The sequence below is a fragment of the Hypomesus transpacificus genome, unplaced genomic scaffold (genome assembly GCF_021917145.1).
Source record: "Hypomesus transpacificus isolate Combined female unplaced genomic scaffold, fHypTra1 scaffold_31, whole genome shotgun sequence".
In the NCBI taxonomy this organism is placed as follows: domain Eukaryota; kingdom Metazoa; phylum Chordata; class Actinopteri; order Osmeriformes; family Osmeridae; genus Hypomesus; species Hypomesus transpacificus.
The window spans coordinates 3,053,993-3,077,740 of NW_025813837.1; the positions used below are offsets into that span (position 1 = coordinate 3,053,993).

At 50.9% G+C, this 23,748-nt stretch overlaps 1 protein-coding gene across 4 annotated transcripts; it reads right to left on the reverse strand.

Annotated features, from left to right (window-relative positions):
* Window positions 1-477: 477 nt before the first annotated feature.
* fgfr1a (fibroblast growth factor receptor 1a) lies at window positions 478-22,933 on the reverse strand. Of its 4 annotated transcripts, none has more exons than XM_047015661.1 (18): window positions 22,523-22,933; window positions 20,646-20,823; window positions 14,738-14,992; window positions 14,532-14,618; window positions 13,696-13,868; window positions 11,301-11,424; window positions 9,939-10,129; window positions 8,261-8,405; window positions 6,143-6,333; window positions 5,585-5,730; window positions 5,036-5,157; window positions 3,890-4,000; window positions 2,941-3,131; window positions 2,670-2,792; window positions 2,482-2,552; window positions 2,133-2,270; window positions 1,820-1,925; window positions 478-1,713 (listed from the first exon to the last, which is right to left on the reverse strand). In XM_047015661.1, exons 1-18 carry the CDS (start codon window positions 22,916-22,918, stop codon window positions 1,537-1,539), a joined length of 2,925 nt encoding a protein of 974 aa, XP_046871617.1. In that variant the 5' UTR covers window positions 22,919-22,933; the 3' UTR covers window positions 478-1,536. The 4 variants fall into 4 exon arrangements, with proteins under 4 accessions (XP_046871617.1, XP_046871615.1, XP_046871614.1 ...); XM_047015659.1 differs by having other exon boundaries at window positions 6,137-6,333; XM_047015658.1 differs by lacking the exon at window positions 8,261-8,405 and adding an exon at window positions 9,278-9,428.
* Between the last annotated feature and the right edge of the window lie 815 nt (window positions 22,934-23,748).

Genomic DNA, 23,748 nt, shown 5'->3' on the forward strand with positions numbered 1-23,748 from the left:
CGACAACGTCGAGATATTTATGGACCCGTTTATTAAGTTCTTTCAAACTCTGAAAGCTTTAACGATTTGTTTTCTTGATAGCATTTTATTTTATGTCATCCTTTTTACAATGACATATGTGCTCTGCAAACCATTACCAGATGTTGTCTGACAAGTCTCCTGTTTAAAGCCTTTAAAGGATCTGTTCATTACATGGCATGCACGGTAAAAGTGCATTCTGCTTTATGAAGCTTATACAAGCACGGTTAACAACCACAAAGTATACAGTTGTGACCATACTTAAAACAAAGGACCAATCATGAATAGACAAGATTCTGGTGCAGTCCACAATTGATGACATTAACACACACACACACACACACACACACACACACACACACACACACACACACACACACACACACACACACACACACACACACACACACACACACACACACACACACACACACACACACACACACACACACACACACACACACACACACACACACACACACACACTCAACCTCTCTCACTGACACACACGCACGCACACACACACGCACACTACAGCATGGATTTTAATAAGGAAAAATGGCTGCCTTTTTTTGTTTTTGTTTTCTACACAAGCCTCACACACAAAAGAATGCAGTTTTGTTGTGTCGTGGGAAAGACATGTGCGGACCTGAATACACGGAAAATGAATAGGTATTTCCAAGGGTCGTTAACCAGTACTAAGGAGAAAAGCAAAGCTGAAAAGTCAAATAGCAAAAAACTGGCCAGGTGATTTTCAATACAATTTCATGTGGCAATGGCCCCTATGGACGATATGCAAAAAAGAGAAAAGACATTAGCATCCTTGTACAAAAACAATAGTAAATCAAATATGGTAATAAAAAATAAGGGTAAAGTGTAAATATATATTCATATTTATAAATTTCTAACTGTATTTACAAGAAGATTGTAATTTCAATGAAACAAATGGATCACCGCCCTAACATATACAAGATATGAATGTCTCTTGATAATATATTCAGAAAATTTGGTCTTGGAAAACAAAACGCTTTCATACATCACCGACAAGCAACAGTTGGAAAAATACATCAGACACAATAACAGGCACCCAGATCCCTGTTCTACGTTTCCTCTGTAGAACTCTCGTCCTGTAGAACTCTCGTCCTGTAGAACTCTCAAGACTGGAGGAGACAGCAGGGTTCTGTCCCGCTCCGGTACAAGGACAGAGAAAACCCCTCTCAACAATAGAAAGGGCCCCCACCCAAAAAATAGAAAAGAGACCACACAAATATCCACTTCAGCCATGAGGAGGCAGGAAACTCCTGAGTCCTTGTAACAGGCTGCTGTGAGAGTTTCAGAGGGGGGGTTGGGTGGGGGTTGGTGGGGGCCTCCAAGCTCCCTCTCTCTCAGAGCACCAGTGTTTAGCTTCATCTCTGGGGGCCGGGGTGAGGCGGGTGAGGGGATGGTGTGGAAGAGTCCAGCCCAGCTGCTATTGTAGGAGAGGGGAGGGGGATGGGAGAGGGGGAGGGATGTGAGGTATCAGCGCTTCTTCAGGGCCACGCCGTTGGAGTTGGGTGGGAACTTGGGCAGACAGGGCTCCTCCGCGGCAGCGTCGTGGGAGAAGACAGAGTCCTCCCCGGAGGAGCAGGTGGAGCTGCGCGTGTCGGGGTAGCTGGGGGAATACTGGTCCAGGGGCACGGACAGCTCTAGGTACTCCTAGACACACACACACACACACAGGCATGTGGTTAGATACGCTGGCGACATGTGAACTCGGAAGCTAGCTCGTCGTCCTGCTGCGAGGAGCTGGGAGTTTCCTCACCTGGTTGGCCGTCATGGCCAGGGTGCGGTCCAGATCCTCCACCAGCTGCTTGAAGGTGGGCCTCTGGGAGGGCACCGCATGCCAACAGTCCCTCATCATCATGTACCTGCGCAGGAGGGAGGGAGGGAAACGCCAAAATGAGAAGGGTCAAAAGGACCATAAAAGGGTCTATGGGTCTAGTCTATAGCTAGGTCTGGTCTATGACTGGGTCTGGTCTATAGCTAGGTCTGGTCTATGACTGGGTCTGGTCTATAGCTAGGTCTGGTCTATGACTGGGTCTGGTCTATAGCTAGGTGTCATGGCGGCAACTTACAGCTCGTGGGTGCAGGTGGAGGGCTTGTCCATGCGATGGCCTTCCTTCAGCAGCTTGAACAGCTCCTCCACAGGGACGCCCGGGTACGGAGATCCTCCCAGGGTGAAGATCTCCCACAGCAGCACCCCAAAGGACCACCTGAACACACACACACACACACACACACACACACACACACACACACACACACACACACACACACACACACACACACACACACACACACACACACACACACACACACACACACACACACACACACACACAGGTTAAGACCCAATCACACCCAAGTCCACAGCCCTCGTCCATGTATTCCAGCCACCGGTCGCAGCTTCCTGTCCATACTCACACGTCACTCTGATGAGTGTATATGCGGTCAAATAGGGCCTCCGGCGCCATCCACTTGACTGGTAAACGACCCTGTTGGTTAGATCGCTGGGGTTAAAAGCCAGATCACCATGACCAGTGCCCACAGTGTTAGTGAAAATCACAAGCGCTCCGTAACCAGACGCTGCCGGAGCAGACAGCTGTCCTCACATTGGTGGTCTTCTTGTAGTAGTCGATGTGGTGGATGTCTCTGGCCAGGCCGAAGTCGGCGATCTTCATCACGTTGTCTTCGGTCACCAGGACGTTACGGGCCGCCAGATCTCGGTGTATACACTACACACACACGCGCACGTGGAGAGAGAGATGGAAAGAGAAAAAAAAAAAAACGATAAAGAGAATGAGTTTAGTTCAGTTGAATCCCTGGATCTGGACCAGCGTGTCCCCCCAGGAGGGGGCAGCTGTGGGCCCGGTCCGTCCTCACCTTCCTGGAAGACAGGTACTCCATCCCACGGGCCACCTGGTAGGCGCAGGACACCAGATCCTTGATGGACATGTTTTCCACCGGCACCTGGTCAGGGTTGTAGCAGTACTCCATGCCAGGGGGCCGGCGGGCGCGCAGGTATTCCCTCAGGTTGCCCTTGGAGGCGTACTCCACGATCACATACAGCGGGCCTGCCCGAAAGGAACACGTCTGATTGGTTTGGTCGCTAGGGACGTGACGGCGGCGATGGTGCTCTGTTACCAGGGGGGGAGGGGTTTCATTCGAGGTTGAGATGTCATGTGGAAGACTTGAGTTATATTCTGACAGCTGTGTGGCCAGTGGTGCCCTACGTCTAATGGTACTGGAGGAGGGGGGCTGAGGGGGAGTAACAGCAGGGACTGGGAGACCAATTGTCATGGGTAAAAACTGCATTACAAATTCAGCCATTAGGACTTAACGTGCTGTAACGGGGGACAACTCGGTTTCAAAATGGCTTTCTTTTAAATGCAAACGTGAACGTTTTCAAAGGGGCAGAAACTGTGAGGACTTCCATATGGGTCTGGCACATGAGAGAGAAACGGAATAAAAGACAATAACACACCAACACAAAACAGGCAGAACAAAGAACAGGTTCCCAGAGTGTGCTTAGCAGAGAGAACCGAGAGTGGACGCTAATGTTGATCTCCTTCTGCAGGAACGAGAGCCTGGTGCCAGAGCCTGTCAGGGGGGATTTGAAAGATCTGGCAACCCTGGCAGCAGCTGTGGTCATCTCAAACTGAGAGCTCGGAAGCCGGTGTCAGAATCGCTTACTCATGCTATTACACACACACACGCGCACACGCACGCCTCCCCATTTGTGATCTGATCAGGCAGGGCCTTTTCTGATTCAGCTCAACAACACGAGAGCCCAGGAAACAGGTCAGGAAGCTGACGGGGTCAGAGGACCTACCGTCCTGCGTGCAGGCGCCCAGCAGGTTAATGATGTTCTTGTGTTTGCCAATCATCTTCATCATCTCCATCTCCGAGATCAGATCTGACAGGTCTTTCTCCGTAGCGTCAGCTGAGCGGGGAGAGAAACATGTCGTTAAGACACACGTTCATCAACCTCTCTGGTGTTCAACAGTCAAAGAAAAGGTCCCAATGAGACCACGTCAAAGTAAACGTGGCTAGGCCATAGTGCGTTTTCCCCAGGGAGAACATTGGGCTTAAGTGGGTCAGTGATGAGAGTCACACACACACACACACACACTGAGTAGCTGGGAGGAACAAGTGTGAACAAGACTAAATCGTCTGGGAGGGATCTGAGCCGCTAGCACTGACTTGCTTCCTTGATGTTTTACGACTCAAATAGTATGCTTTCTCGTGCCATAATATAGGAGTGCAGAGTATATACTTTCATAATCTCATCAATACATCTGAGAGACAAAGGGAGTGTGGTGGGGGGGGGGGGGCGCTCTGAAGCTATCATCTGTGGAGGGGAGAGGACCCCAGCCAGGCAGATCTGGGAGAAAGGTTCCTCCAGGGGCCCATGCAGGTGGAGAGGCTGCAAGGGAAGTAGGTCTTTGGGGAGAGGCACTTAGAAAAGCACCAGACAGTAAACGGCTCTCCCTCGCTCTCCAGCGTTTTATGAACCTTGTCATATAGCCAAAGTCAGCGGCTCTCATACATGTTTTTGCTCTTGTCTCCCAGAGAGCCTTTGTGGAGTGGCCAGAGTTCAGGCCACTAGCTCGGAGTGTGTGTGCGTTCACCTCGACTCGTTTCTGTGATTGTGTGTGTGTGTGTGTTCATATCAGCTCCTCTGGGTGTGTCTTCGGATCTCAGGGTACCTCCAGCCTGACCCAGGCTCTCTCAGGACATGCAGTACAGGGGAACATTTGAACCTGTGCCCTCTTGATCTGCAGCCAAGTGCTCTAACCACTGAACTATCCCCTCCCCTAAATAAGTGCTCCAACGTCTCGAGTAACAAACCCCTTTCAACATAACCGTCAAATCCAAGCCCTTCCAGAAAATCCAACCCACCACCACTAACACACAGAAGACAATCTGTTCAGCATCACCGTGGAAACAAACAGGTAAGAAAAAGGTCCTGACGTACATTTCAGCATCTTGATGGCCACCTTGGACACCCGGTTGGGCTTGTCCTTGTCCATCCCCAGAGCCTCTGCCATCACCACCTGGCCGAAGCAGCCCTCTCCAAGAGGCTTGCCCAGAACCAGCCTGGAAACCAAAACACCAATGACGTCACTGCTGGACCAAACCAGCTTTGACCATGATTTGAACGGTGGCGTCAATATTATGCATCCTCGTTTATTTTTTCCATTTCCATTTGTGACAAGGACAGGGCACATGGAATTCTCTCGTCCTTCCCTCCTCGACTGTTTCCAAGCAGTCTATGCTAATCAGGTGGTAAAGTGACAGTAAGTGACACGGGGGGGGGGCTGTGTAATCATGTTGGTGGTGTTGGTGTGTTTTCTGCATCTCCTCCAGAGCGGAGAGAGGAGGAGGAAAGGAAGGGAGGGAGGGAGGGAGGGGGGAGGAAGAAAAGGGGGGGGAGGAATGGGGGGGGGGGGAGGGGGGGGGGGGAGTCGGGGGAGGGGAGGAAGAAAGGGAAGGGGGGGAGGAGTGTGGGGGGGGGGGGGAGTACCTGTCCCTGCTCAGCTCCCAGCGGGGGTCCTGGGGCAGCTCGTATTCAGACACCCCCGACAGCATGGGGGAGCCGCTGGAGGAGAGGCGGGAGGGGCGCACCAGCATCACCCCCGAGTGGAGGGAGGAGCTGGAGTCCACGGACACCTGAGGGGGGGAGGAGGGGAGCCTCACATTACTCTCTCGTAGAGGCACACGGGCACAGAGAGAGGACGAGCGTCAGAAGGGGGTCCAGGGTGGACGGAAAGGTCCGAATATGAGCATGGCATAAGGAAAATGGCTCATTAACTGTGAACCTGGTTTCCAGACAGGACAGGACTATGTGGTGTTTAAACATACCCACCTGACTCACCTCATGGACTCTCTGGGCGGGGAGGGGGGGGGGAGGGGGGTTAGAAGCTCAGTGTGTTAAAACGGCATCACCTCATTGCAATACACATTTTCTGTGTGCGTGTTAGAATTCACTCGACGAAAACGAGGGAGGTTATAGAAGGACAGCAAGGGGGGTGGAAAAAAAGGGTGTAAAAAGATTTCAAACCCCCTATCTACTTTCTGTTACCTGTCTGCGCAGCGGGATGCGCTTGGCCAGCTTGTGCACGGCCAGCTGGCTGTGGAAGTCGCTCTTCCGGGACGAGCTGCGCATCTTGAAGAGGATCGCCACGGCAACCATGACGGCGATGAAGAAGAAGCCCACGCAGTAGATGACCACCTCCAGGTACACGTGGCTGGGTTGCGTGAAGCGAGGCACGGCTGGGTGAGGGGTAACCAGGGGCGATAGAGGGAGGGGGGGGTCAGGCACATGGGGTCAAATGAAAAAACGCTGGGAGGTCTGTGCATTCCAGCCCCCCCATGTACAGCCACACATTCAGCAATCACGCCACGCAGCACAACACACTCACACACACACACACACACTGTACGACACGGCACTCCCTAGTAGGGACTCTCTCATGGACGCTACAAAACACGGCATTCAGACGCGTTCACAAAGAGTACTCGGTCGCGGTATGAAAAGCAGAGCCTAGGACACGTCTGGCGTGGAGGAGGGAGCACAAACCCTGCTGGCGGCCTCCCCTCCTCTCTCCTCCCTTCTCCCCGCTCCTCTCCTTCCCTCTCCTCCTCCCCGCTCCTCTCCTCCCCTCTCCCCTCCTCTCTCATCCCCTCCTCTCCTCCTCTTCCCCTCTCCTCACCTCCTTCCCTCACCTCCTCTCCCTCCCCTCTCCTCCTCCCCCCCTCTCCTCTCTCTTCTCCCCTCCTCCCCCTTCCTCCCCTCTCCTCTCTCATCCCCTCCTCTCAAGCACCAGGTTTCACTCCACGTTCTCTTTCAGTACGACTGTCGGCACTCCTTGTCCCTGGTGTCGGTAAGCTGCCGTCTAGACACATGCTACGACCTGCTGGCTTAAAAGGCTGGGACCCAAAAGACATGCATAAAGGCTTTAACGATTTGAGGTTGTCTAGAAGTGAGTCCGAGGTCCAGATCATTTAGAAGAGTTCCAGAGGAATTTGGTGGTGAAATCGTGTGGTGGAAAGGCCGAGTGGGGAAGTAGTGGTGTGCAAAGGCTCTGGTCTTTATACGGAACCTCGCTCACACACAAACCACGCTTGAAACACAACTACTGCACATCGATTCGAACACAAATACAGATCTTCTCATTCACATGGCATGCCACAAGGTATACGATAGTATGTGTTCAATCTGTTTCAGTAATAACTGCTCCTCTTAGTGGAGTTCTCCCATTCTGAGCTCTGTTGAGGGCTGAACTGTGTTTTGTAAGGATTAGTCATCACTGTGTTGGTTGTTGGTAATAGGCTGTCTATGATTCAGCAATTAATTTACCTAGGCCTTTCAGCAACTGCGTGATAATATACAGATAGTAAATTGACATGGAGTCTCCTTATTATTAGGGAAGGTGGAATTGTTTTGATCTGAAATACCCTAACACAACCTTCATCAATCCAATTCAGATGCTTTTCTTCCCTTGGGTGAAAACACCAACAATCAATAGTACCAACACCGCCAACACAAGTAAACTGGCCTTGTGTTCAGAGGTTTAATGACAAGCAGCAGGATAATTGGCCAGATGCCCATTCCCACCGTGGTGAATGAGGCATCCGCTGAGACCGGCCCAATTATCAAAGCGAGGCGCTGTCTTCACAGCAGGAAATGACATCATGAATACATGTCATCCGTCATGCTTGTCAGAAAACTTTGCACGAAATCAAATGTAAACACCAGTTGGAAACCAGAATGGGAGACACAGATAAGAGAGAAATGCAATCAGCGTAGCCAAACAACCAGCTCCAGGCTTCTATTGCTCACTACCTCAGACAAATAGGCCACCAGTCTGGCTATCGGCTTTTTGGATTTAAAGGTCGTGGATAAACAGTCTGGGAGGTCGTTTGTCATGTGCTGAGATTTCAATATACGCAGAGGTAGTTGTATTCATGGGTTGTGCTAGCCCATCCACTGAGACTGGATGGGTCAGAAGCCATGTTGAAAGAAAGGAAGGGGAGGGGGGGTTAGTAGCTTTCTCTCACATTAGAGCCTGGGGTGAAGAACCCCATTCTGACCAATGTGGGCGATGAACAGCAGGGAGACAGAGGAGAGGGGGGGGGGGAGTAAGGACAGTTATATATATTAGATAGACGGGGGAGAGAGAGAGAGAACCACTAATACCTTCGAACACGGTCAACCATGCAGTATGATGAGAGAACCCGATAGAATTGCCTGCCAAGCACGTATACTCCCCAGCATCATCCAGAGACACATTTCTCAGCTGAAGAACTTCCATTTCCTTGTCCGTGGTGTTAAGGCCCGCAGTCTAGAACAGAACAATGGAAGGAGAACCAACAGATGGCCCGGAAGAGAGAGAGAGAGAGACAGCCATGAGTATAAGAGAGTTCCGACAGGGACAGACTGGAGATAGAAAGAGGGGAGGAAGGCAGGTGGTTTGCGGGGGGGGGGGGGGGGGGGGGTTCCATGCCCCCCTTACACCTTTCAGTCCAACACCATATAAACCCCAGAGAACAGGCGGGCGCTGAAAGAAAGGACCGTTCAGGCCTGGTTAGCGGTGGTGCTGGTTAGGTAGAGGCCGCACCGGTTAGCCTGTGGCGGACCCACACCAGACATGACACACCTCCCCGTGCCCTCCTCACATCCTGACATGCAGGACGCATGGAGAAGACCCCAGCAGAGCCCACACACACACACACACAGGCCCCAAAACACAGAAAGAGGGAGAAACAGAGAGGCAAGAGTAAGACAGCTGGACAAGAAGCGTGTGTGTGTGTGTGTGTGTGGTGCAGTTAAGAGGGAGTACAGGACTGTGAAGGGCAAAGGAGTGAAAGTAACAGGAGCGGATGACAGGAGAGGCCCTTGTTAGGGAGGGGAGAGGAGAGGCACAGGGGCAAGAATGCAGAAAGAGTCCAACATAAACCTTAGGCCAAAAAACTTTCAAGCGCTCTGCGGAGAATTTTCCATCGCGTCATTTACAGTCAGGATCACCGAGGAGGGACAGAGAGAGAGAGAGAGAGAGAGACAGACAGCGAGAGAGAGAGAGAGAGAGAGAGAGAGAGAGAGAAGAGGAGCTGCTGAGATGGTCCCTACATCGGGCCCTAGCTCTCCAGGGGGCCCCTAGGGGCCCCGCCTGCCTGAGGATGGGTGTAGGGTGCTGGGCCGCTGCCGGGCAGTTACCTTGGGGCTCATATCTGATGACGGTCAGCCAGGCCGACTGATTGGCCTCCCCTATATAATTGGACACTTTACATATATACTCCCCGCTCTCCTCCTCGGTCACATTGTAGAGGGTCAGCACCTGAGTGTCCGAGCTATTGACCCCAGAGTGCTGGAAACAAAAACAGGTCACGCACAAGAACACCAAAATCTGTTAGTTACATTAACTAAATGAAGTGGGGGTGGGGGGGGGGAGAGGGTGGAGGGCACAGAATTGAATAAGATGTTTTTTTTGTCAGCACTGGTTCCATGTTCCTTTCACGAGGGGTTGAAATGACAGGGCGGAGGAGAGGCCAGATCAAGTCTCTCCAGAGTGATTGTGTTCAACCTCTACTGGCAGCCTGTCCTCAGGAGACAAATGAGGATGGCATAACAGGAAGTGAAAATGATCCAGACTAACCCAACAAAGAGCTTAACTTAAGAGTTAAAGAACTAAACAGTTTAGTTGACATCCAACACAACTCAGTTGCATTACTGACTAAATCTGACTAAATTTTGACAACATACGTCATGCTAAAAAGCTACGTGTCGGGGCTGAGGGGCGGAGGCGGGGCTGAGGGCAGAGGCGGGGCTTAGGGCGGAGTCAGGGCGGAGTCAGGGCGGAGTAAGGGCTAGCTCGTACCTTAAGGACACGGACGTAGGGGTGGCCGTCGGTTCCCAGGCGGCTTCCGTTCACCTCTATGTGTTTCAGCCACTGGATGTGAGGCTGGGGGTCGCTGAACACCTTGCACTCAAACTCCACGTCGCTGCCCACCACTGCCGTGCGATTGGCTGGAAGGCCAGCCTGGAGAATGGGCCTGTGAGGGGAGCGCTCTGAAACACACACACACACACACACATTCACAGATACATACACACACAGATACACACCCACACATATACGCATACACAGATCAGTTTGATACTAGATGATGCCTAAAGTCATTGAAAGACAATTGGTTTTGTGAAAACAAATACATCACAACTCAGACAGCGATGTCACAGCCAGGGTAATGGCTCTTTCAGTCTAATTGCTGCCATTAAGACTAAAATGTAGGAATTACACTGCTGGCATGAGAAAAGAATGTTGTGCCGGCGCCGTTCTGATGACTGATAACTCGACAAAACCACGTTTGAGAACGCTGCATTTGGCAGAGCTACACATGCGGTTAGCCTGTTAACTTTTCAGCTCGAATTGGCACCTGGCACAATCTAGCACCCATACACCGGCTCTCTGACTCACAATCACAATCAGCTTCATTCGCCAAGTAAGTTTACACAAACAAGGAATTTACTGTGCCAAGAAGGTGCAGAAAATAAACATATAAGAGTCTAAATATAAAATGTACAACAGTTCAAAATTATTCTAAACAATCCTATACAATATAAATAAGATGTAAAATCTAAAATAAGTTATGCAGTGTGATAGGTCAGCAGGACCGGGGGGGGGGGGGGGGGGGGGGGCTTAGGAGCAGCCCCCGAGGACTGTGCCGTCTGTGGAAGTGGAACTTTGATTTACAGAAGCGCTGGTGCGCGAGAGCCTCCCAGGGAACGTCCCGGAGAGGATCATCGCTCCTCCAAATCCCTTCATCCATCAGGCTGCAAGTAAACAATCTCCCAAATGGAGTTCTCTTCTGGTCCTCTGGTTTGAAGGACACGTCTTGAAGCTAATTAGTTTGGTTTGGGTCTCCACTACGCTAAGACATCCTGAACCAATGCCCCAGTGCTGTCACACCGTTCTAGAACTAACACGGATATTTTTCTGAGTATTTTGTAAGGACAGGAGCAGGAAGTGGAGGAGGAGGAGCAGGAAGTGGAGGGAGAGGAGCAGGAAGTGGAGGAGGGAGAGGAGGAGCAGGAAGTGGAGGGAGAGGAGCAGGAAGTGGAGGAGGAGGAGCAGGAAGTGGAGGAGGGAGAGGAGCAGGAAGTGGAGGGAGAGGAGCAGGAAGTGGAAGAGGGAGAGGAGGAGCAGGAAGTGGAGGAGGGAGAGGAGGAGCAGGCTTACCCACGACATCCAGCTGGTAGGTGTGGTTGATGCTGCCATGCTTGTTCTCCACCACGCACGTGTAGTTGCCCTTGTCGGAGGGCACCACGGAGTCCATGATGATGGTCCACATGTGCTCTCGAACCTGCGAAGGTCAGAGAGAGAGAGAGAGGGGGTATGAGGAGGTGCGGCACCAAAAAAAAGGCCATGTGAGTCCCTTCATATAGGGGTACAGTTACCGCACCGGGGGCTTCATACAGGTAGCAGGTCAGAGAAGACCATCTGGACCTGTTATATCTCATCACAATCTACAGCATTTTAACTTCCCCAGACCATATTACATTTATCCTGGTTGTAAATTTGGGGCTGATGTGTACAAATGTCTCGTGATGTGTCATGATATGAATCCACAGCTTTGGTTCTGGAGGGAGGGCTTCCCTGTAGCCGGTCTGACCTCTCCGACAGCTCGTTCTGTCGTTCCCGGGAGGCGGGTCGTACGACTCCAGACATAGACTGAAGTTTCCTACGGGGGCCTGCCTTGTTACCCCCTCCACTAATGTGCGGCAAGCTCGGCTCTTTGTATTTATGTTATGATTTTTTTCGACATAAATCTGCCAAGACCGGCAGTGAGTGATTAAACTCCCAGAGACGGCTCGGGCCCAGAGGAAACATCAAACGGCCACACGGGGCCCTGGTGTACAGCGCCTCTCACTCAGCTCCGGAGAGACCCGGGAAAGTGGGAGGAGCCGCGGCCGGGCCCTCGCCCAGATGTGGGGGAGCTCGGCTAAAATACGTGGTCTCGCCCTGCGTCGCTCCCGTCACGTCTCCGTAAGGTCTGACCGTATGAACAATAGAACCGTGTTTGTAAAAGTGAGGTGTGTGTATGTGTGTGTGTGTGTATGTGTGTGGGGGGGGGGGGGGGGGGGGGGGGGGGGGGGGGTGGTGTTGGTAGACGTTCCCTGGCCGCCGACTCGGACCTTTGCACCTTGACTGAATAAACAGCAGCCAGATGGTGGAGTGTGCTGGCCGGGCTGGCCGGGCTGGGGGGAGCAGGGAGGAAACGCCTTAATGTGTCCCAGCTGGAGGATGGGGGGGGGCAAGGCTGGCCAACACCTTGATGGGAAGAGCAGATGCAGGAGAATGCTGGGGGGGGGGGGGGGAGACAAGCCCACTGATAATATCCTGGCCCAAACTTTACCACAGGAGGCGGTACGGCCAGCCGGTATCAGATGAGATGCAGGGTGAAGCTGAGGACTCAGCATGCAGACGCCATGCGTCTCAAGAGGATGATAATGGTTCTTCTCCACGCTCAGAACCGACAACCGGTTGAAATCTTCACTGATGCCGGTGACACTGACCCCCCCCCCAAAAAAAACTAAATTTAAGACAGCAAATCTGTCAGTAACTTTGTCTAATGTTTAACAGTGAATATGATCTGACAGTATGTTTGACCAAAACGCTGGCTTGTCGACCAAACATCCCTGTGTCACAAAATCAAGAACTTTTCCATGTCATGTCATGTGCGTGGTGGCTATATCACTGTCAGTCGTGGCATCATTGACATTATTGAACAGCGGTACATAATCAAGCTGAGACAGTGAAACAAGCTCATTCGTTTTGAACCATGAAGAGGTTCCAACCATGCAGCAAAAGAATGCACACCCTTCCAGCCAATCAGAATCGAGTATCCACCCAGGCCCTGGTATAATATGTAAGAGGACTCATTGCTTTCGGACATGTTTGCCGGCTTCTGTTTCAGGACAGCGAACTGATCCCGGTTGGCAACAACAGACACCCAGCCCAGGGAATGAGGACATCCAGGGCTGATCCACCTGCACAGGCTGGCTGAACAGCCCTGCTCCAGGCCTTACTATTGTCGCCCGACCCCTCCCTTCGTGGAGTAAGGTTTCATCTTGCATTGTTCCCCCAGTGAGGTGTGAGTTTTGCCTCTTGGTTTGCTCTGGCTAACTTGGCGAGGGGGAGAGTTAGTGTGGGGATAAGATCTCCAGCATATCTCCGTCCACGGTTAGGGGTCTGATTCATTTGGGGTCACGGGGGACTCAAGGGACCGTCTGGGGGTCCCTAGAGAGGAGAGGAGGGCTCTTGGGTAAGGGAGGAAGAAAGGGCCCTCTGATGAAGCGAGACAGTGGTGATATGATGGGAAGTGAGTCGTCTGTCTATTTTTTTTCATGTGTAACAGTCAAATATGACTTCCAAAATAAATATGAAGTTATAATCAAAATATGTTCACGGAAACTCAATGCGTGTATTGTGATACGAAGGTTCCAGAGGCACAGTAGTTTGTTGCCAATGCGACACACTTACGAAACCATACTACAATACAAAAATTCAGCAGTCGCATTTATCCAAGGCAAGGTGCATGCTCAACCACTGTGCTCTCCCCATGCCCATTTACCTTGAAACCTCCAATGCGCTGGTCTCTCTTGAACTCCTTGCCGTTCTTGAACCACTTGAGGGTGGGGGTGGGGTTCCCGCTGGCCTGACAGCGGAACTTGACGGTCTTGCTGGCAGGAACGGCGTGGAGCTTCTTCTCCATCTTCTCTGGCTGAGCCCACTGAGGGGCCATCGCTGGGACGGAGACAGTGAGGGTACCGAAAGGAGGAGGGAGGGAGAGAGAGGGGGGGGGAGAGAGAGGGGGCAGAGAGGTGGACCGAGCGAGTGAGGGGGGGAGAGAGAGAGGGGGGGAGAGAGAGAGGGGGGGAGAGAGAGAGGGGGGGGAGAGAGAGGGGGGGGAGAGAGGTGGAGACAGAGAGTGAGGGGGGAGAGAGAGGGGGGGGGAGAGAGGTGGGGGAGAGAGGTGGAGAGAGAGGTGGAGAGCGAAAGAGAGGTGGAGAGAGAGAGAGAGAGAGAGAGAGAGAGGGGGGGGGGGGGAGAGAAAACAAACAAATGTGGAAGGAGGGAAGAAAGTTAAAAAAGGAGGGAGGGTACATGAGAGGCAGCTAAAGAGTCCCTTGTTGAAGGTCATGGTCAAGGGTAATGGGCTCTCCCATGACACCCCCCTCGGGCACAGGCATGACGGCCAGTCAGGCGAGCACGCCTGGCTGCCTTTAGAACGCCCTGCAGACTCCAGCACCGAGCAGTTACTCACCGCCGTCCGGACATTCCTGCCCGCTGTCGGAGCGACATTAACAGGGTCGATGGAGATGTGTCCCTTCCTCAGCAGCCCAGGGGGGCAAACGCTAAGCGGCTATGCTAATGTTATGGCTGGCCGGCGTCAGGTGAGGTACTCACGTAACAGCTGACTGCTGGACAGCTTGGCTTCCTCTGAGGAGGACTCCTCCTCCTCCTCCTCGTCCTCGATCGAGACATGGACGTCAACTAAGGGGGACGAGAAGACACCAAAAACTCTTCACACCCAAACCAGGAACTCATGAACAAAGACCAAAGCTCTCAAAAAGTGAATACAATACATTCTCCGCGTCGGTCGGGTCAGTCACCTGAAACGTTGACGGAGAAGTAGAGACTGTGGTTTCCGAAGGTGGTGCAGACGTACAGGCCCGAGTCGGCCGGCTCCACCCCCTTGATCTCCAGCGCTCCGTTGCGCAGGCGCATGTGCTCGCCGTCCAGCACGGCCGCGTGGTCCTTGGTCCAGTTGGCCGCCTGGGGGGTAAACTCCGTCTTGGCCGTGCAGCTCAGCTCCAGGCGGTCCCCGGGGTACAGGGTGTACTGCTCCGCCTGGGCCTCCGGGGGCACTGGGGAGCAGCAGGGCAAAGGGCAAAACGTCAGAGCAGGACACCAAGAGGGGGAGGGGGGGAGGTGTAGCATGGAAACAAACTACTTCCCAGGGTGGCGGGAGTCAGAAGTTAGTTGAGTTACACAGCGACGTCAGTAAGCCATAACTTGACTGCGACACACCGTGTAAGGGGCGGGCCTTCGCACGTTAAAAGATCCAGTGAGCCAAAAGTAAAGAGAGCCGTCCACAACTTTAGACCACACTGTGCCAAGTCGAACGCCGACCACATCTGTTTTAGACGATCACACGGACCGACAGGCACGTCGCCTTCCCAACCCAGAGACGGGATCAGACGTCTCTCTCTCTCCAATCCCCCCCCCCCCCCCCCCCCCCACAGCAGGCTTATTGAATCCCACCCCTGGTTGGCCTCGCGCTGAGCACAACACCAAGCAGCGCCGCCAGCTCCCCTTTCCCACTTCCCCCAACACCTCCCCCCCCCCAACCCCCTTCCGTTCCCTCCTCACCCATCTCTCCCCAAATTAAATCGCTTCCTGAATTAGTCAGGGGCCAATCGCCTGGCTGGCAGGGAGCTCCTTGTGAGAGGAAGGTGGAATTAGATTAGAGGAATGGATAGGGGGCGGCTTCACGTAGTAGACACCTGAGTCCCCTCTTCAGCTTCTGAGACTGGGAAAAGCAGGGAGAGGGTGGGGGAGGGGGGTGGAGGGGGGAAAGGGGTGTAACCCGATTACGCTGACACAATGTCCATCAGGTGTCGTCTTTCTGTTTACGGAGGCCGAGCGCGTCGCGGGCCACCTTGTCCCGAGATTCTTCCTCCGTGCGTGCGGGGCGGGGGGGGGGGAACGGCGGGACGCCGTTCTCGTTGAGAACGGCGTCCTGCCTCCAAACTCCCTGCTTAGGCGTGCCACAGGATCGATGACCACACGCACAGTAGACCACACTGACATAATCACAGTGGAGGGCTTTGATACATTGTGATGGTGGGCTGAGGGCCACTTCGCTACGGGTGCCAACGCGTGTTCGGAAAAATCTACTGACGCCATCTAATGTCCCGAAGGCCGGGTATGCACTGTTTGTGTGCGTGTCTGGAACATAAACCGGGCTGTCCGTCCAAACAGAGAGCACAGCCCTGACGGCGTCCCCTCAGGACAACATGGGCAAACCTGATCACAATAATCCCTCCCTCCCGTCTCAACAAAGGGATCCAAACAATGAAGGGGAGAACGGGGCGTGGGGGGGGGGGAGGGGGCGAAAGCGTGCGCAAGAGAGCGGGAGAGACAGAGAACTGGATAGTGGGAGCTGATATGGAGTCTCCAGTAGATATCTCTGTTCTAGAGACGTAGAGAGAGAAAGAGAGACGGACAGATAGACAGACAGAGACAGACTTTGAATTAAAACCAAAGTGAGAGAGACAGAGACAGAGAGAGAGACAGAAACAGACAGAGAGAGAGAAAGAGACAGAGACAGAGAGGTGGAGAGAGGGGGGGGTGGAGAGAGAGGTGGAGAGTGAGAGAGAGACAGAGAGAGAATTACAGAGAGGGAGGGGGAGAGAGAGAGAGAGAGAGAGAGAGAGAGAGAGAGAGAGAGAGAGAGAGAGAGAGAGAGAGAGGCAGAAACAGAGAGAAAGAGAGAGAGAGGTGGAGAGTGAGAGAGAGAGACAGAGACAGAGACACAGAGACACAGAATCACAGAGAGGGAGAGAGAGAGGGAGAGAGAGAGAGAGAGAGAGAGGGCAAGCGAGGGCGAGAGAGCCTGCAGCGGCAGGTTCCAGTGCCAGTTGCCATGGTGACCCCAGTTGGGCCTAGTAAAGGTATTTCCTGGATCCCGTATGTCTGACAGGCCCTTAATCCCAGCAGGAAGGAGGCCAGGGGGTAGGATCAACTTTCTCCTCAAAAAACAAAACCAAAGAGAAGGGGGGACAGGGAAGCAGGGGAGGCATTTAGGGGAACCATCCAGAAGAGACACGCGGCTTCAAACTGAAGCTCTCCGCGCGGTGTGTGGGGGCCATACAGTTTGTTTTCCCCTCCTCACCCTCTGAATGCTGATGTCACTGATAAGGCTATGTCAACATTCCAGCTATTTATCTAGCCACAGACATCCCATAAAGACCCAGGAAGAGCTGTAAAAATGGACCTGATGCTTTTGCAAAGGCCGTCTTTTTTGTGTTTGAGGTCCAACACTTACTACTGGAGTCACTCCACACCAAACACTTTCTACTCCTGAATATATTATACTTCCAGTTGGGTGTGTGTGATCATACAAGTCAAAGAGCACTATATTACAACACTTAAACTATTGCTCCCTCACCATTTCCTGTTATAATATCACAAGGTGTGTAGAAATGGACAAATAGGTGAAGCTCTAGTCTATCTATGAGGACGTTTGTTTTTGTAAATTCTTCTTATTCTATGATGGGATTAAGGAGAGCAACCCAGTTGGAATAGTCTGGCTCTCATGCATCCTTTCCAAGCAATTGAGAAAAAAGATTATGTGATTGACATCCCTAAAAATCATCCTAATCACACAAACCATGAAAGAGATTTTGTTTTAAGGAGTAAACTAGCAACCCCAGATTTTGCATGGGTGGAGGAGTGGGGCTTAGTGTGTGTGTGTGTGTGTGTGCGTGTGTGTTGGCGGCAGTTTCTAGAACCTGCTTAGGCTTCAGAATAGGAAGTAATACGCTGTGTGAACGACCGTAGAGATTTCCTGCTCTGGTTGGAGTGATGGTGGACTGCTGCACACTGCGACAGGCAGAGCACAGACACGGCACATGACTAAGTACTAAGGATGCACATTAAATCAGCGACCATATTGAAATAACATTTACTATACAACGTACAACTTCTTTGTATTTTATTTTTAAAGGGAAACCCAGACATAATATTTCATGGCGTTTTAAAACATTTTTTTAAACCTCTTTTTGTAAGGCTGAATTCTTAAAATAAATAAATAATGAAAATACCCCTAAAACTACTTTCTCACATTAGCACATCCCTGGCAGAAAGAACATTCTCAAGATGAGTGGGTGGAGGGGCAAGAAGAGGGTCTTCTAGAGCCACAATAGCCACTTTTCTATCTCGCATTAGCATTGTCAATGAGGCGACTCCCTCTGTTGAAAACCACTGCAAGGCAGAGCCAAAGTCCTACAGGGAAAAAACAAAACAAAAGCACACTGTTCTTTAGAACAGTCCTTCACGGCTACCATAGAGTCCTCAGCCTCGTAAGAATGCCATGGTTACAGGTGTTCCATAGAACAGGACGGCAACAAGCCCGGCCCTTCAGTCCACTTCATTAGCCTCATGCTATGTGATATTCAGGCGAGGAGAGGGCCCCTCCCACCCTCCCAAGCCCCTTCTCAAGGCCCAGAACCGGCTCTCCGTGTCCCAGGGCCCTTCAGTGAAGAGGCAGGGTCACTTGTCCTGTGACTAACAGAGCTGCAGGGCTCCAGGCAGGAAGTGAAGCTGGGAGCCAAAGGGACTCTCGATGAGCATAGTTCCCATGGGGGACCTCCGAATGACTCGTCTTCTTTAGAGAGTTCACTCTTTCATGGGGATTACAATAAATGAATGTCGAGGTGGGGGGGGGGCGACACACGACATAGGTCGCAGTCAGAATATCCCGCAATTAAAAATTGAATGATATTTAATTGACTTAAGAGTGCTTGTCAAACTGTTCACATGGTCACTGGCCAAGTAAAAAAAAAAAATATATATATATATATATATATATATATATATATATATGCAAGCTCATGATATGATCCTTTAATAGATATCCCACTTAAAAGAATTTGAAGCACATGGTAACTGGACAGGCGTTTAAATATTTTCTCAAGTGAACATAGTGACAAACAGAGAAACCCACCAAAGAGACATGCATAAAACATGGCTTTTTCCACGTCATTTAGCAGTTCTGTTTCCCCGCCCCAACACAAAAGGAATGTGACCAAATGCTTCTGCTGTGGTTGTCTGTCGACAGCTGAAGCCATCAGTCACCCAACGGGGGTGCGGAGGAAAAGTGATGCATACCCAAGCAGTGTTGGGGGTGGGGTGGACCGGGGAGGGGGCGGTAGGGGATAAGCAGGGGAGCGCATAGATAGTACCTGGCCATTTGGTGATTGAAAACCAGGCTGGAGAGACAATGCATCACACTCCCCACCCTGCAATATATCCAAGAGATTCGTCCGTAAACCAATCCACTTCTGCGAAACCCTATCTCTGAGGTGTGGGGAGGGTTCCAACTAAAGATCTTTTTTTTTTCTCTCTTTTTCTCTATAATTTATAGTTACTGTCAGTTCCCTTTTCTCTCAATGACAACAAAAACCTCTTCATTACAAAAGGGGGGCGAGGAGACAAGCAGGGGCAGCCAGGTAGAGCTTCCCTCCAGCCCCAGATGGCAGCCATTCACTCCCTGCTCTCCTCGGTTCAGCGATAAACACAGTCTTAAAATAAACTAGGCAGGCCTTGCTGCCCAAGAGAGACCCCCCCCCCCCTTTTCATAATTACAGTCATTATAATACCGGGGGCTTTATCATATTCCTTTTGTAGCGTTCCACTTCCGACTGCTGGGTGTAAACATCCCGAAGCTCCTAGCCACAGGTCCAGGCAGCCATCGAGCTACACTATTGGAACACGGCCAAGGGATACATTTTTCAGGATTCAATTTCACTGCCTTTTCTTGGGGGTGGTGGGGGGGGTGGACGGAGGTTCCTCCCCCTCCTCCCCCCTCCTCTACTGAACTTTTACCATTCGGGTGCCTTTTTTGCAGGCAATCCAGTTGAGCCTTTTAAAGAACACAGAGACTGTGTCTAAGTTAGGGAGGGGGAGGTTTGTTGTTGATAAACAGGTAAATTACTGTTTTGGTTGAAATACCCCTCTTGCTTCCAACTATACATGCAGTAAGATGTTGTTCTTCCCCAAGGTGAAGTAGTTCTTCAGTTTACCATGCACTACCAGTAAACCAACACAAGACAGCCAAAGTCAACCTGCTTCCAACATATATAAGTCCACCAGCCAAAATCTCGATCATAACTTTAACAACAGCCCAGTGAAAACACTGGGGGTTTTTTTGCTCAAGGAAATGTCTTCGTGTAACGGATTTTGGGCAAGCTCAGCTAATCCAAATTTCAATGTAGGATGCTGTCCTGGAGAGGCAGAGTACAGACACACAGAGACACCGCCTCTCATTACTCTACACCGCCACAAGCAACATGAATTTCAGCAGTGTACTAAGATGGAACTCTCTAGACATGAAGTCATATACGTGGGCCACAGTTTATATCCTTAACTGTCTCATCTCTAAATTCACGCACTGGAAGGGGAAAAAAATAATCATACTCAAGGGAGTCACATGGCTGAGCGGTGAGGGAGTCGGGCTAGTAATCAGAAGGTTGCCAGATCGATTCCCCGCTGTGCCAAATGATGGTGTGTCCTTGGGCAAGGCACTTTACCCTACTTGCCTCGGGGGTAATGTCCCTGTACTTACTGTAAGTCGCTCTGGATAAGAGCGTCTGCTAAATGACTAAATGTAAATGTAATGTAAATGTACACAGCTGATTCCTTTTCAAAACGTCTAGAAGAGGGATTGACGTACAGGAAAGGAGCGAGTCTAGGTGGGAGACAGAGAGGTCAGGGGTGAAGGCTCGGGGGTCTTACCCTCGTTGATGACGGCAGGGCGGGCCTGGGCTGGATGGATCTGGGCGAGCAGGCCGAGAGCCAGCAGAGGAGCCCACACCAGCATGCTGCTGACGGAGCTACAGCTGCTCACCACTCTGAGACAGGAACTCCATGACGACTTGTGGGGCTTCAGCACTGGGCCAATCACTATGACAACCTGGAGGGGGGGAAACAGACAACAACCTTTAATGGGTCATTCGAATTTAAATGAAATAAAATAGCGGTTTATTTCCTATACATGTGAACACCTATAGGAAGAGCACCTTCTTTTAAGACACGGAATGAAAGAAACTGGAGATGTCCAACTTTAATTAAGAATCTAACACACACTGGTCCGCTACAACTGGCATGTGTGGGTTCTCGTTAATCCACAAAGAACTTTGTAGATCATTTGTCTTTACGACTTAAGAAGCCGTAACAGCTTGCATGGAGGGCCCATCTATGCTGTAGCAGAACGCTTCCATCTCAAAATGATAAAGTGACGAGGAGGAATTCCCAGAGGGCCTGGAGGGAGGCAGAAGGGCAGCACAGGGTCACACCAGGGATGTCGAGAGCGGGGGAGCTAGGGGGTGTAAATCGCAAGTTTCCTCATGATGCGATCCTACACACAAGTAGCCAACGGTATTAGCCAACAATCCGATGATACCCCATAACTCAAAATGATCCGTAATGCAATGGGGAAAGTGTAAAAACCTCCCTTTTTCTTGGCTGCTGCGAGAAACGCTGCTTCATCGTAAGGAGCTTAGATGTAAACCCTAGCGAGCGAGCAATGCTTTAACTGGCGGACAGCAACAAGCTAACACGGTAGGAGTGTAAAGAGAGGAAACCCGCTGGCCATGTTGAGACTGAAAACAAACACGGATCCATCGATGAATGTGTCTCATTAACGGCACCGGATCGTTTGCCCTTCGGTTGATACAGTCATACATTCCTAGAGGAAGCGCTACTGTAGGCTACGAGTATGGATGTTTCTCATGACGTTTCCTGTCCGGATCACTGGGGTAGGACTCTCCTCCTGTGGGGTACAGACCACTGGGGTAGGACCCTCCTCCTGTGGGGCACAGACCACTGGGGTAGGACCCTCCTCCTGTGGGGCACAGACCACTGGGGTAGGACCCTCCTCCTGTGGGGCACAGACCACTGAGGGCACGCCGCTGTGGTTGACCCTCCTGTGCACATCTGCTTGCACCATCACTCCTGTTGCATCTGGCCTCTGAGATTAACACTTTGCCAGTAACCCTCATAATCCCCCCTGAGGAATTTTCAAAGGACCCCAAACGAAGGCCCTGTTACGCGACACCCTTGTATGTAGGCCGCCAAGACATCGTTTCCACACTCTGAGATCTATCACCTAACAGTTGGTTTTGGACCCAACCCCGACGTGACCCGACCCCCAACCACCATTTGCTCTCATGCCTGTCAAGTTGGGGTGGAACAAATGCTTGTTGTAAGGGGGTTGTTTCAGAGAACACATCATCACTGAAGCAGAACACAAAATACAAAGAGAACAGAGAATCAACTTTAAAACCACTTAATCTGAGAAACTGCAACAAAAAAAATAACAAATGGCTGGTCATGCACCAAATTAGATATAGTAGTATAGTAGTTTGGGATGAATAAGCTACAGTGTTCACCCAATGAGTCACTACACTCGAGTTGGTTGAGTCACTGATCATCATCTACTTGAAAGTTGTAGCTGCTAAGGTCTAGAGCCCAGGGTAAAACAAAACCCTGTGACAAACCAAAAGGAAATGTCTCATGAGATTCATTAACAAACAAGAGACACCGTCGGATAACCTCGATGAGTGTGCCCTCATAAAAAACAATTGAATTTCACTTTTTCCAAGAACGACGACCTGTTTCGGCAGCTGAGATGAATCAAGAGGGGTTCTCGGGGCTGAAGACGAGCGGTCATCACAGAGTCTCAGTGCCTGGTCAGGCTCCAGGAATCCACTACTGCTGCCAGACAGAAGACGAGCCGAAAAGCATGCATCCACAACCACGTTCCCCAGGCTCCCATAACAACACAGGCGCTGAGACAACAGTCCAGCATAAGGGCTGATCAAACAGCACCGGGTTTGAGCGAAAGGCACCAAGCCTTCCGTAACGAGAGCCAACCTGCGGGGGTCATACAGCAGGTCGCTGGAACCTAGTCCAAATCTAGAAAACGAGGATGGGCAGAGTCCTGTTGGTTGATAAGGATTAAGACACTTTTTTCCCCCCTCCTTGGGAGTACAAAGAGATTCAAGCATGGCCCCATAATTACTGTTCGCTGCCATCCATGCATAAAATTCCTCAGCTCCCCTGTTTGATTCTGTGGCACAACCCCAGTCATGCCTCCACTCCCTGAGCAGACTGTCTGTGCCTAGAGTAATAAGCTCTGCTCTTTTGGTGATTCGACTTACTAGAATACTTCTTAGAATACTTACTCTGTCTTTCTATTCCACCTAAGACATGTCACCACTGTTTCAGGGAAAGTTTGAAAGTTCCAACTGGTAATGTTTACATGCAATCTATTGTTATGAAATAAACTGGTCTAGGGCTACATCATGTTTTAAGGCCTGTCACAAAACTTTCTAATTGCACAAAAAGTCTACTAAGATGAGACATACGGATCTAATGTCATATTTCACTACATAATACAGACTATCATTAACTTAAGCAACAATAAGTCTGCCAATCCAGACGTCTAGTAAATTAGAGGGAAGGAAAATTCCTCACTTCCTCTTCTGCAGACTAATTTAAGAGGACTTTTTCCTGATGAACTCTCGGTGGAGATGGCGCTAAACTCCACATTTCATCTTCTCCTTCACTGACCGACTGATAAAGATCCGGGATCCCCTAATCATTGTAAACAATAACGGCAAATGGCTGGTCTAATTTAACAAAACCTGTGTTATCTTGAATTATCAGAGCAGAAAGATTCATTAAGTGTTGTGTGATGAGGTTGATAAAGACCAGCAAGCAAAGAAACGGAATACAATGTTGATCGGAAGTTATGTGCGTTGAAGTGGTCTCCAAACATTGTTTTCTGAATGAATGCCAATAAACACCAGTTAAATTAAAACATCGTTTGTAATGT

Bases quoted from the DNA above. Each gene is read 5' to 3' on its own strand.
- fgfr1a (XM_047015657.1), bottom strand. From the start codon at position 22,918: ATGCTTGAATCTCTTTGTACTCCCAAGGAGGGGGGAAAAAAGTGTCTT. The intron at 3,132-3,889 runs GTAGGTCCTCTG...CCTTTCGGGCAG, and splicing joins GGGCGCCTGCACGCAGGACG to GCCCGCTGTATGTGATCGTG. The intron at 2,271-2,481 runs GTGAGTATGGAC...GTGTGTGTTCAG, and splicing joins TACACTCATCAGAGTGACGT to GTGGTCCTTTGGGGTGCTGC.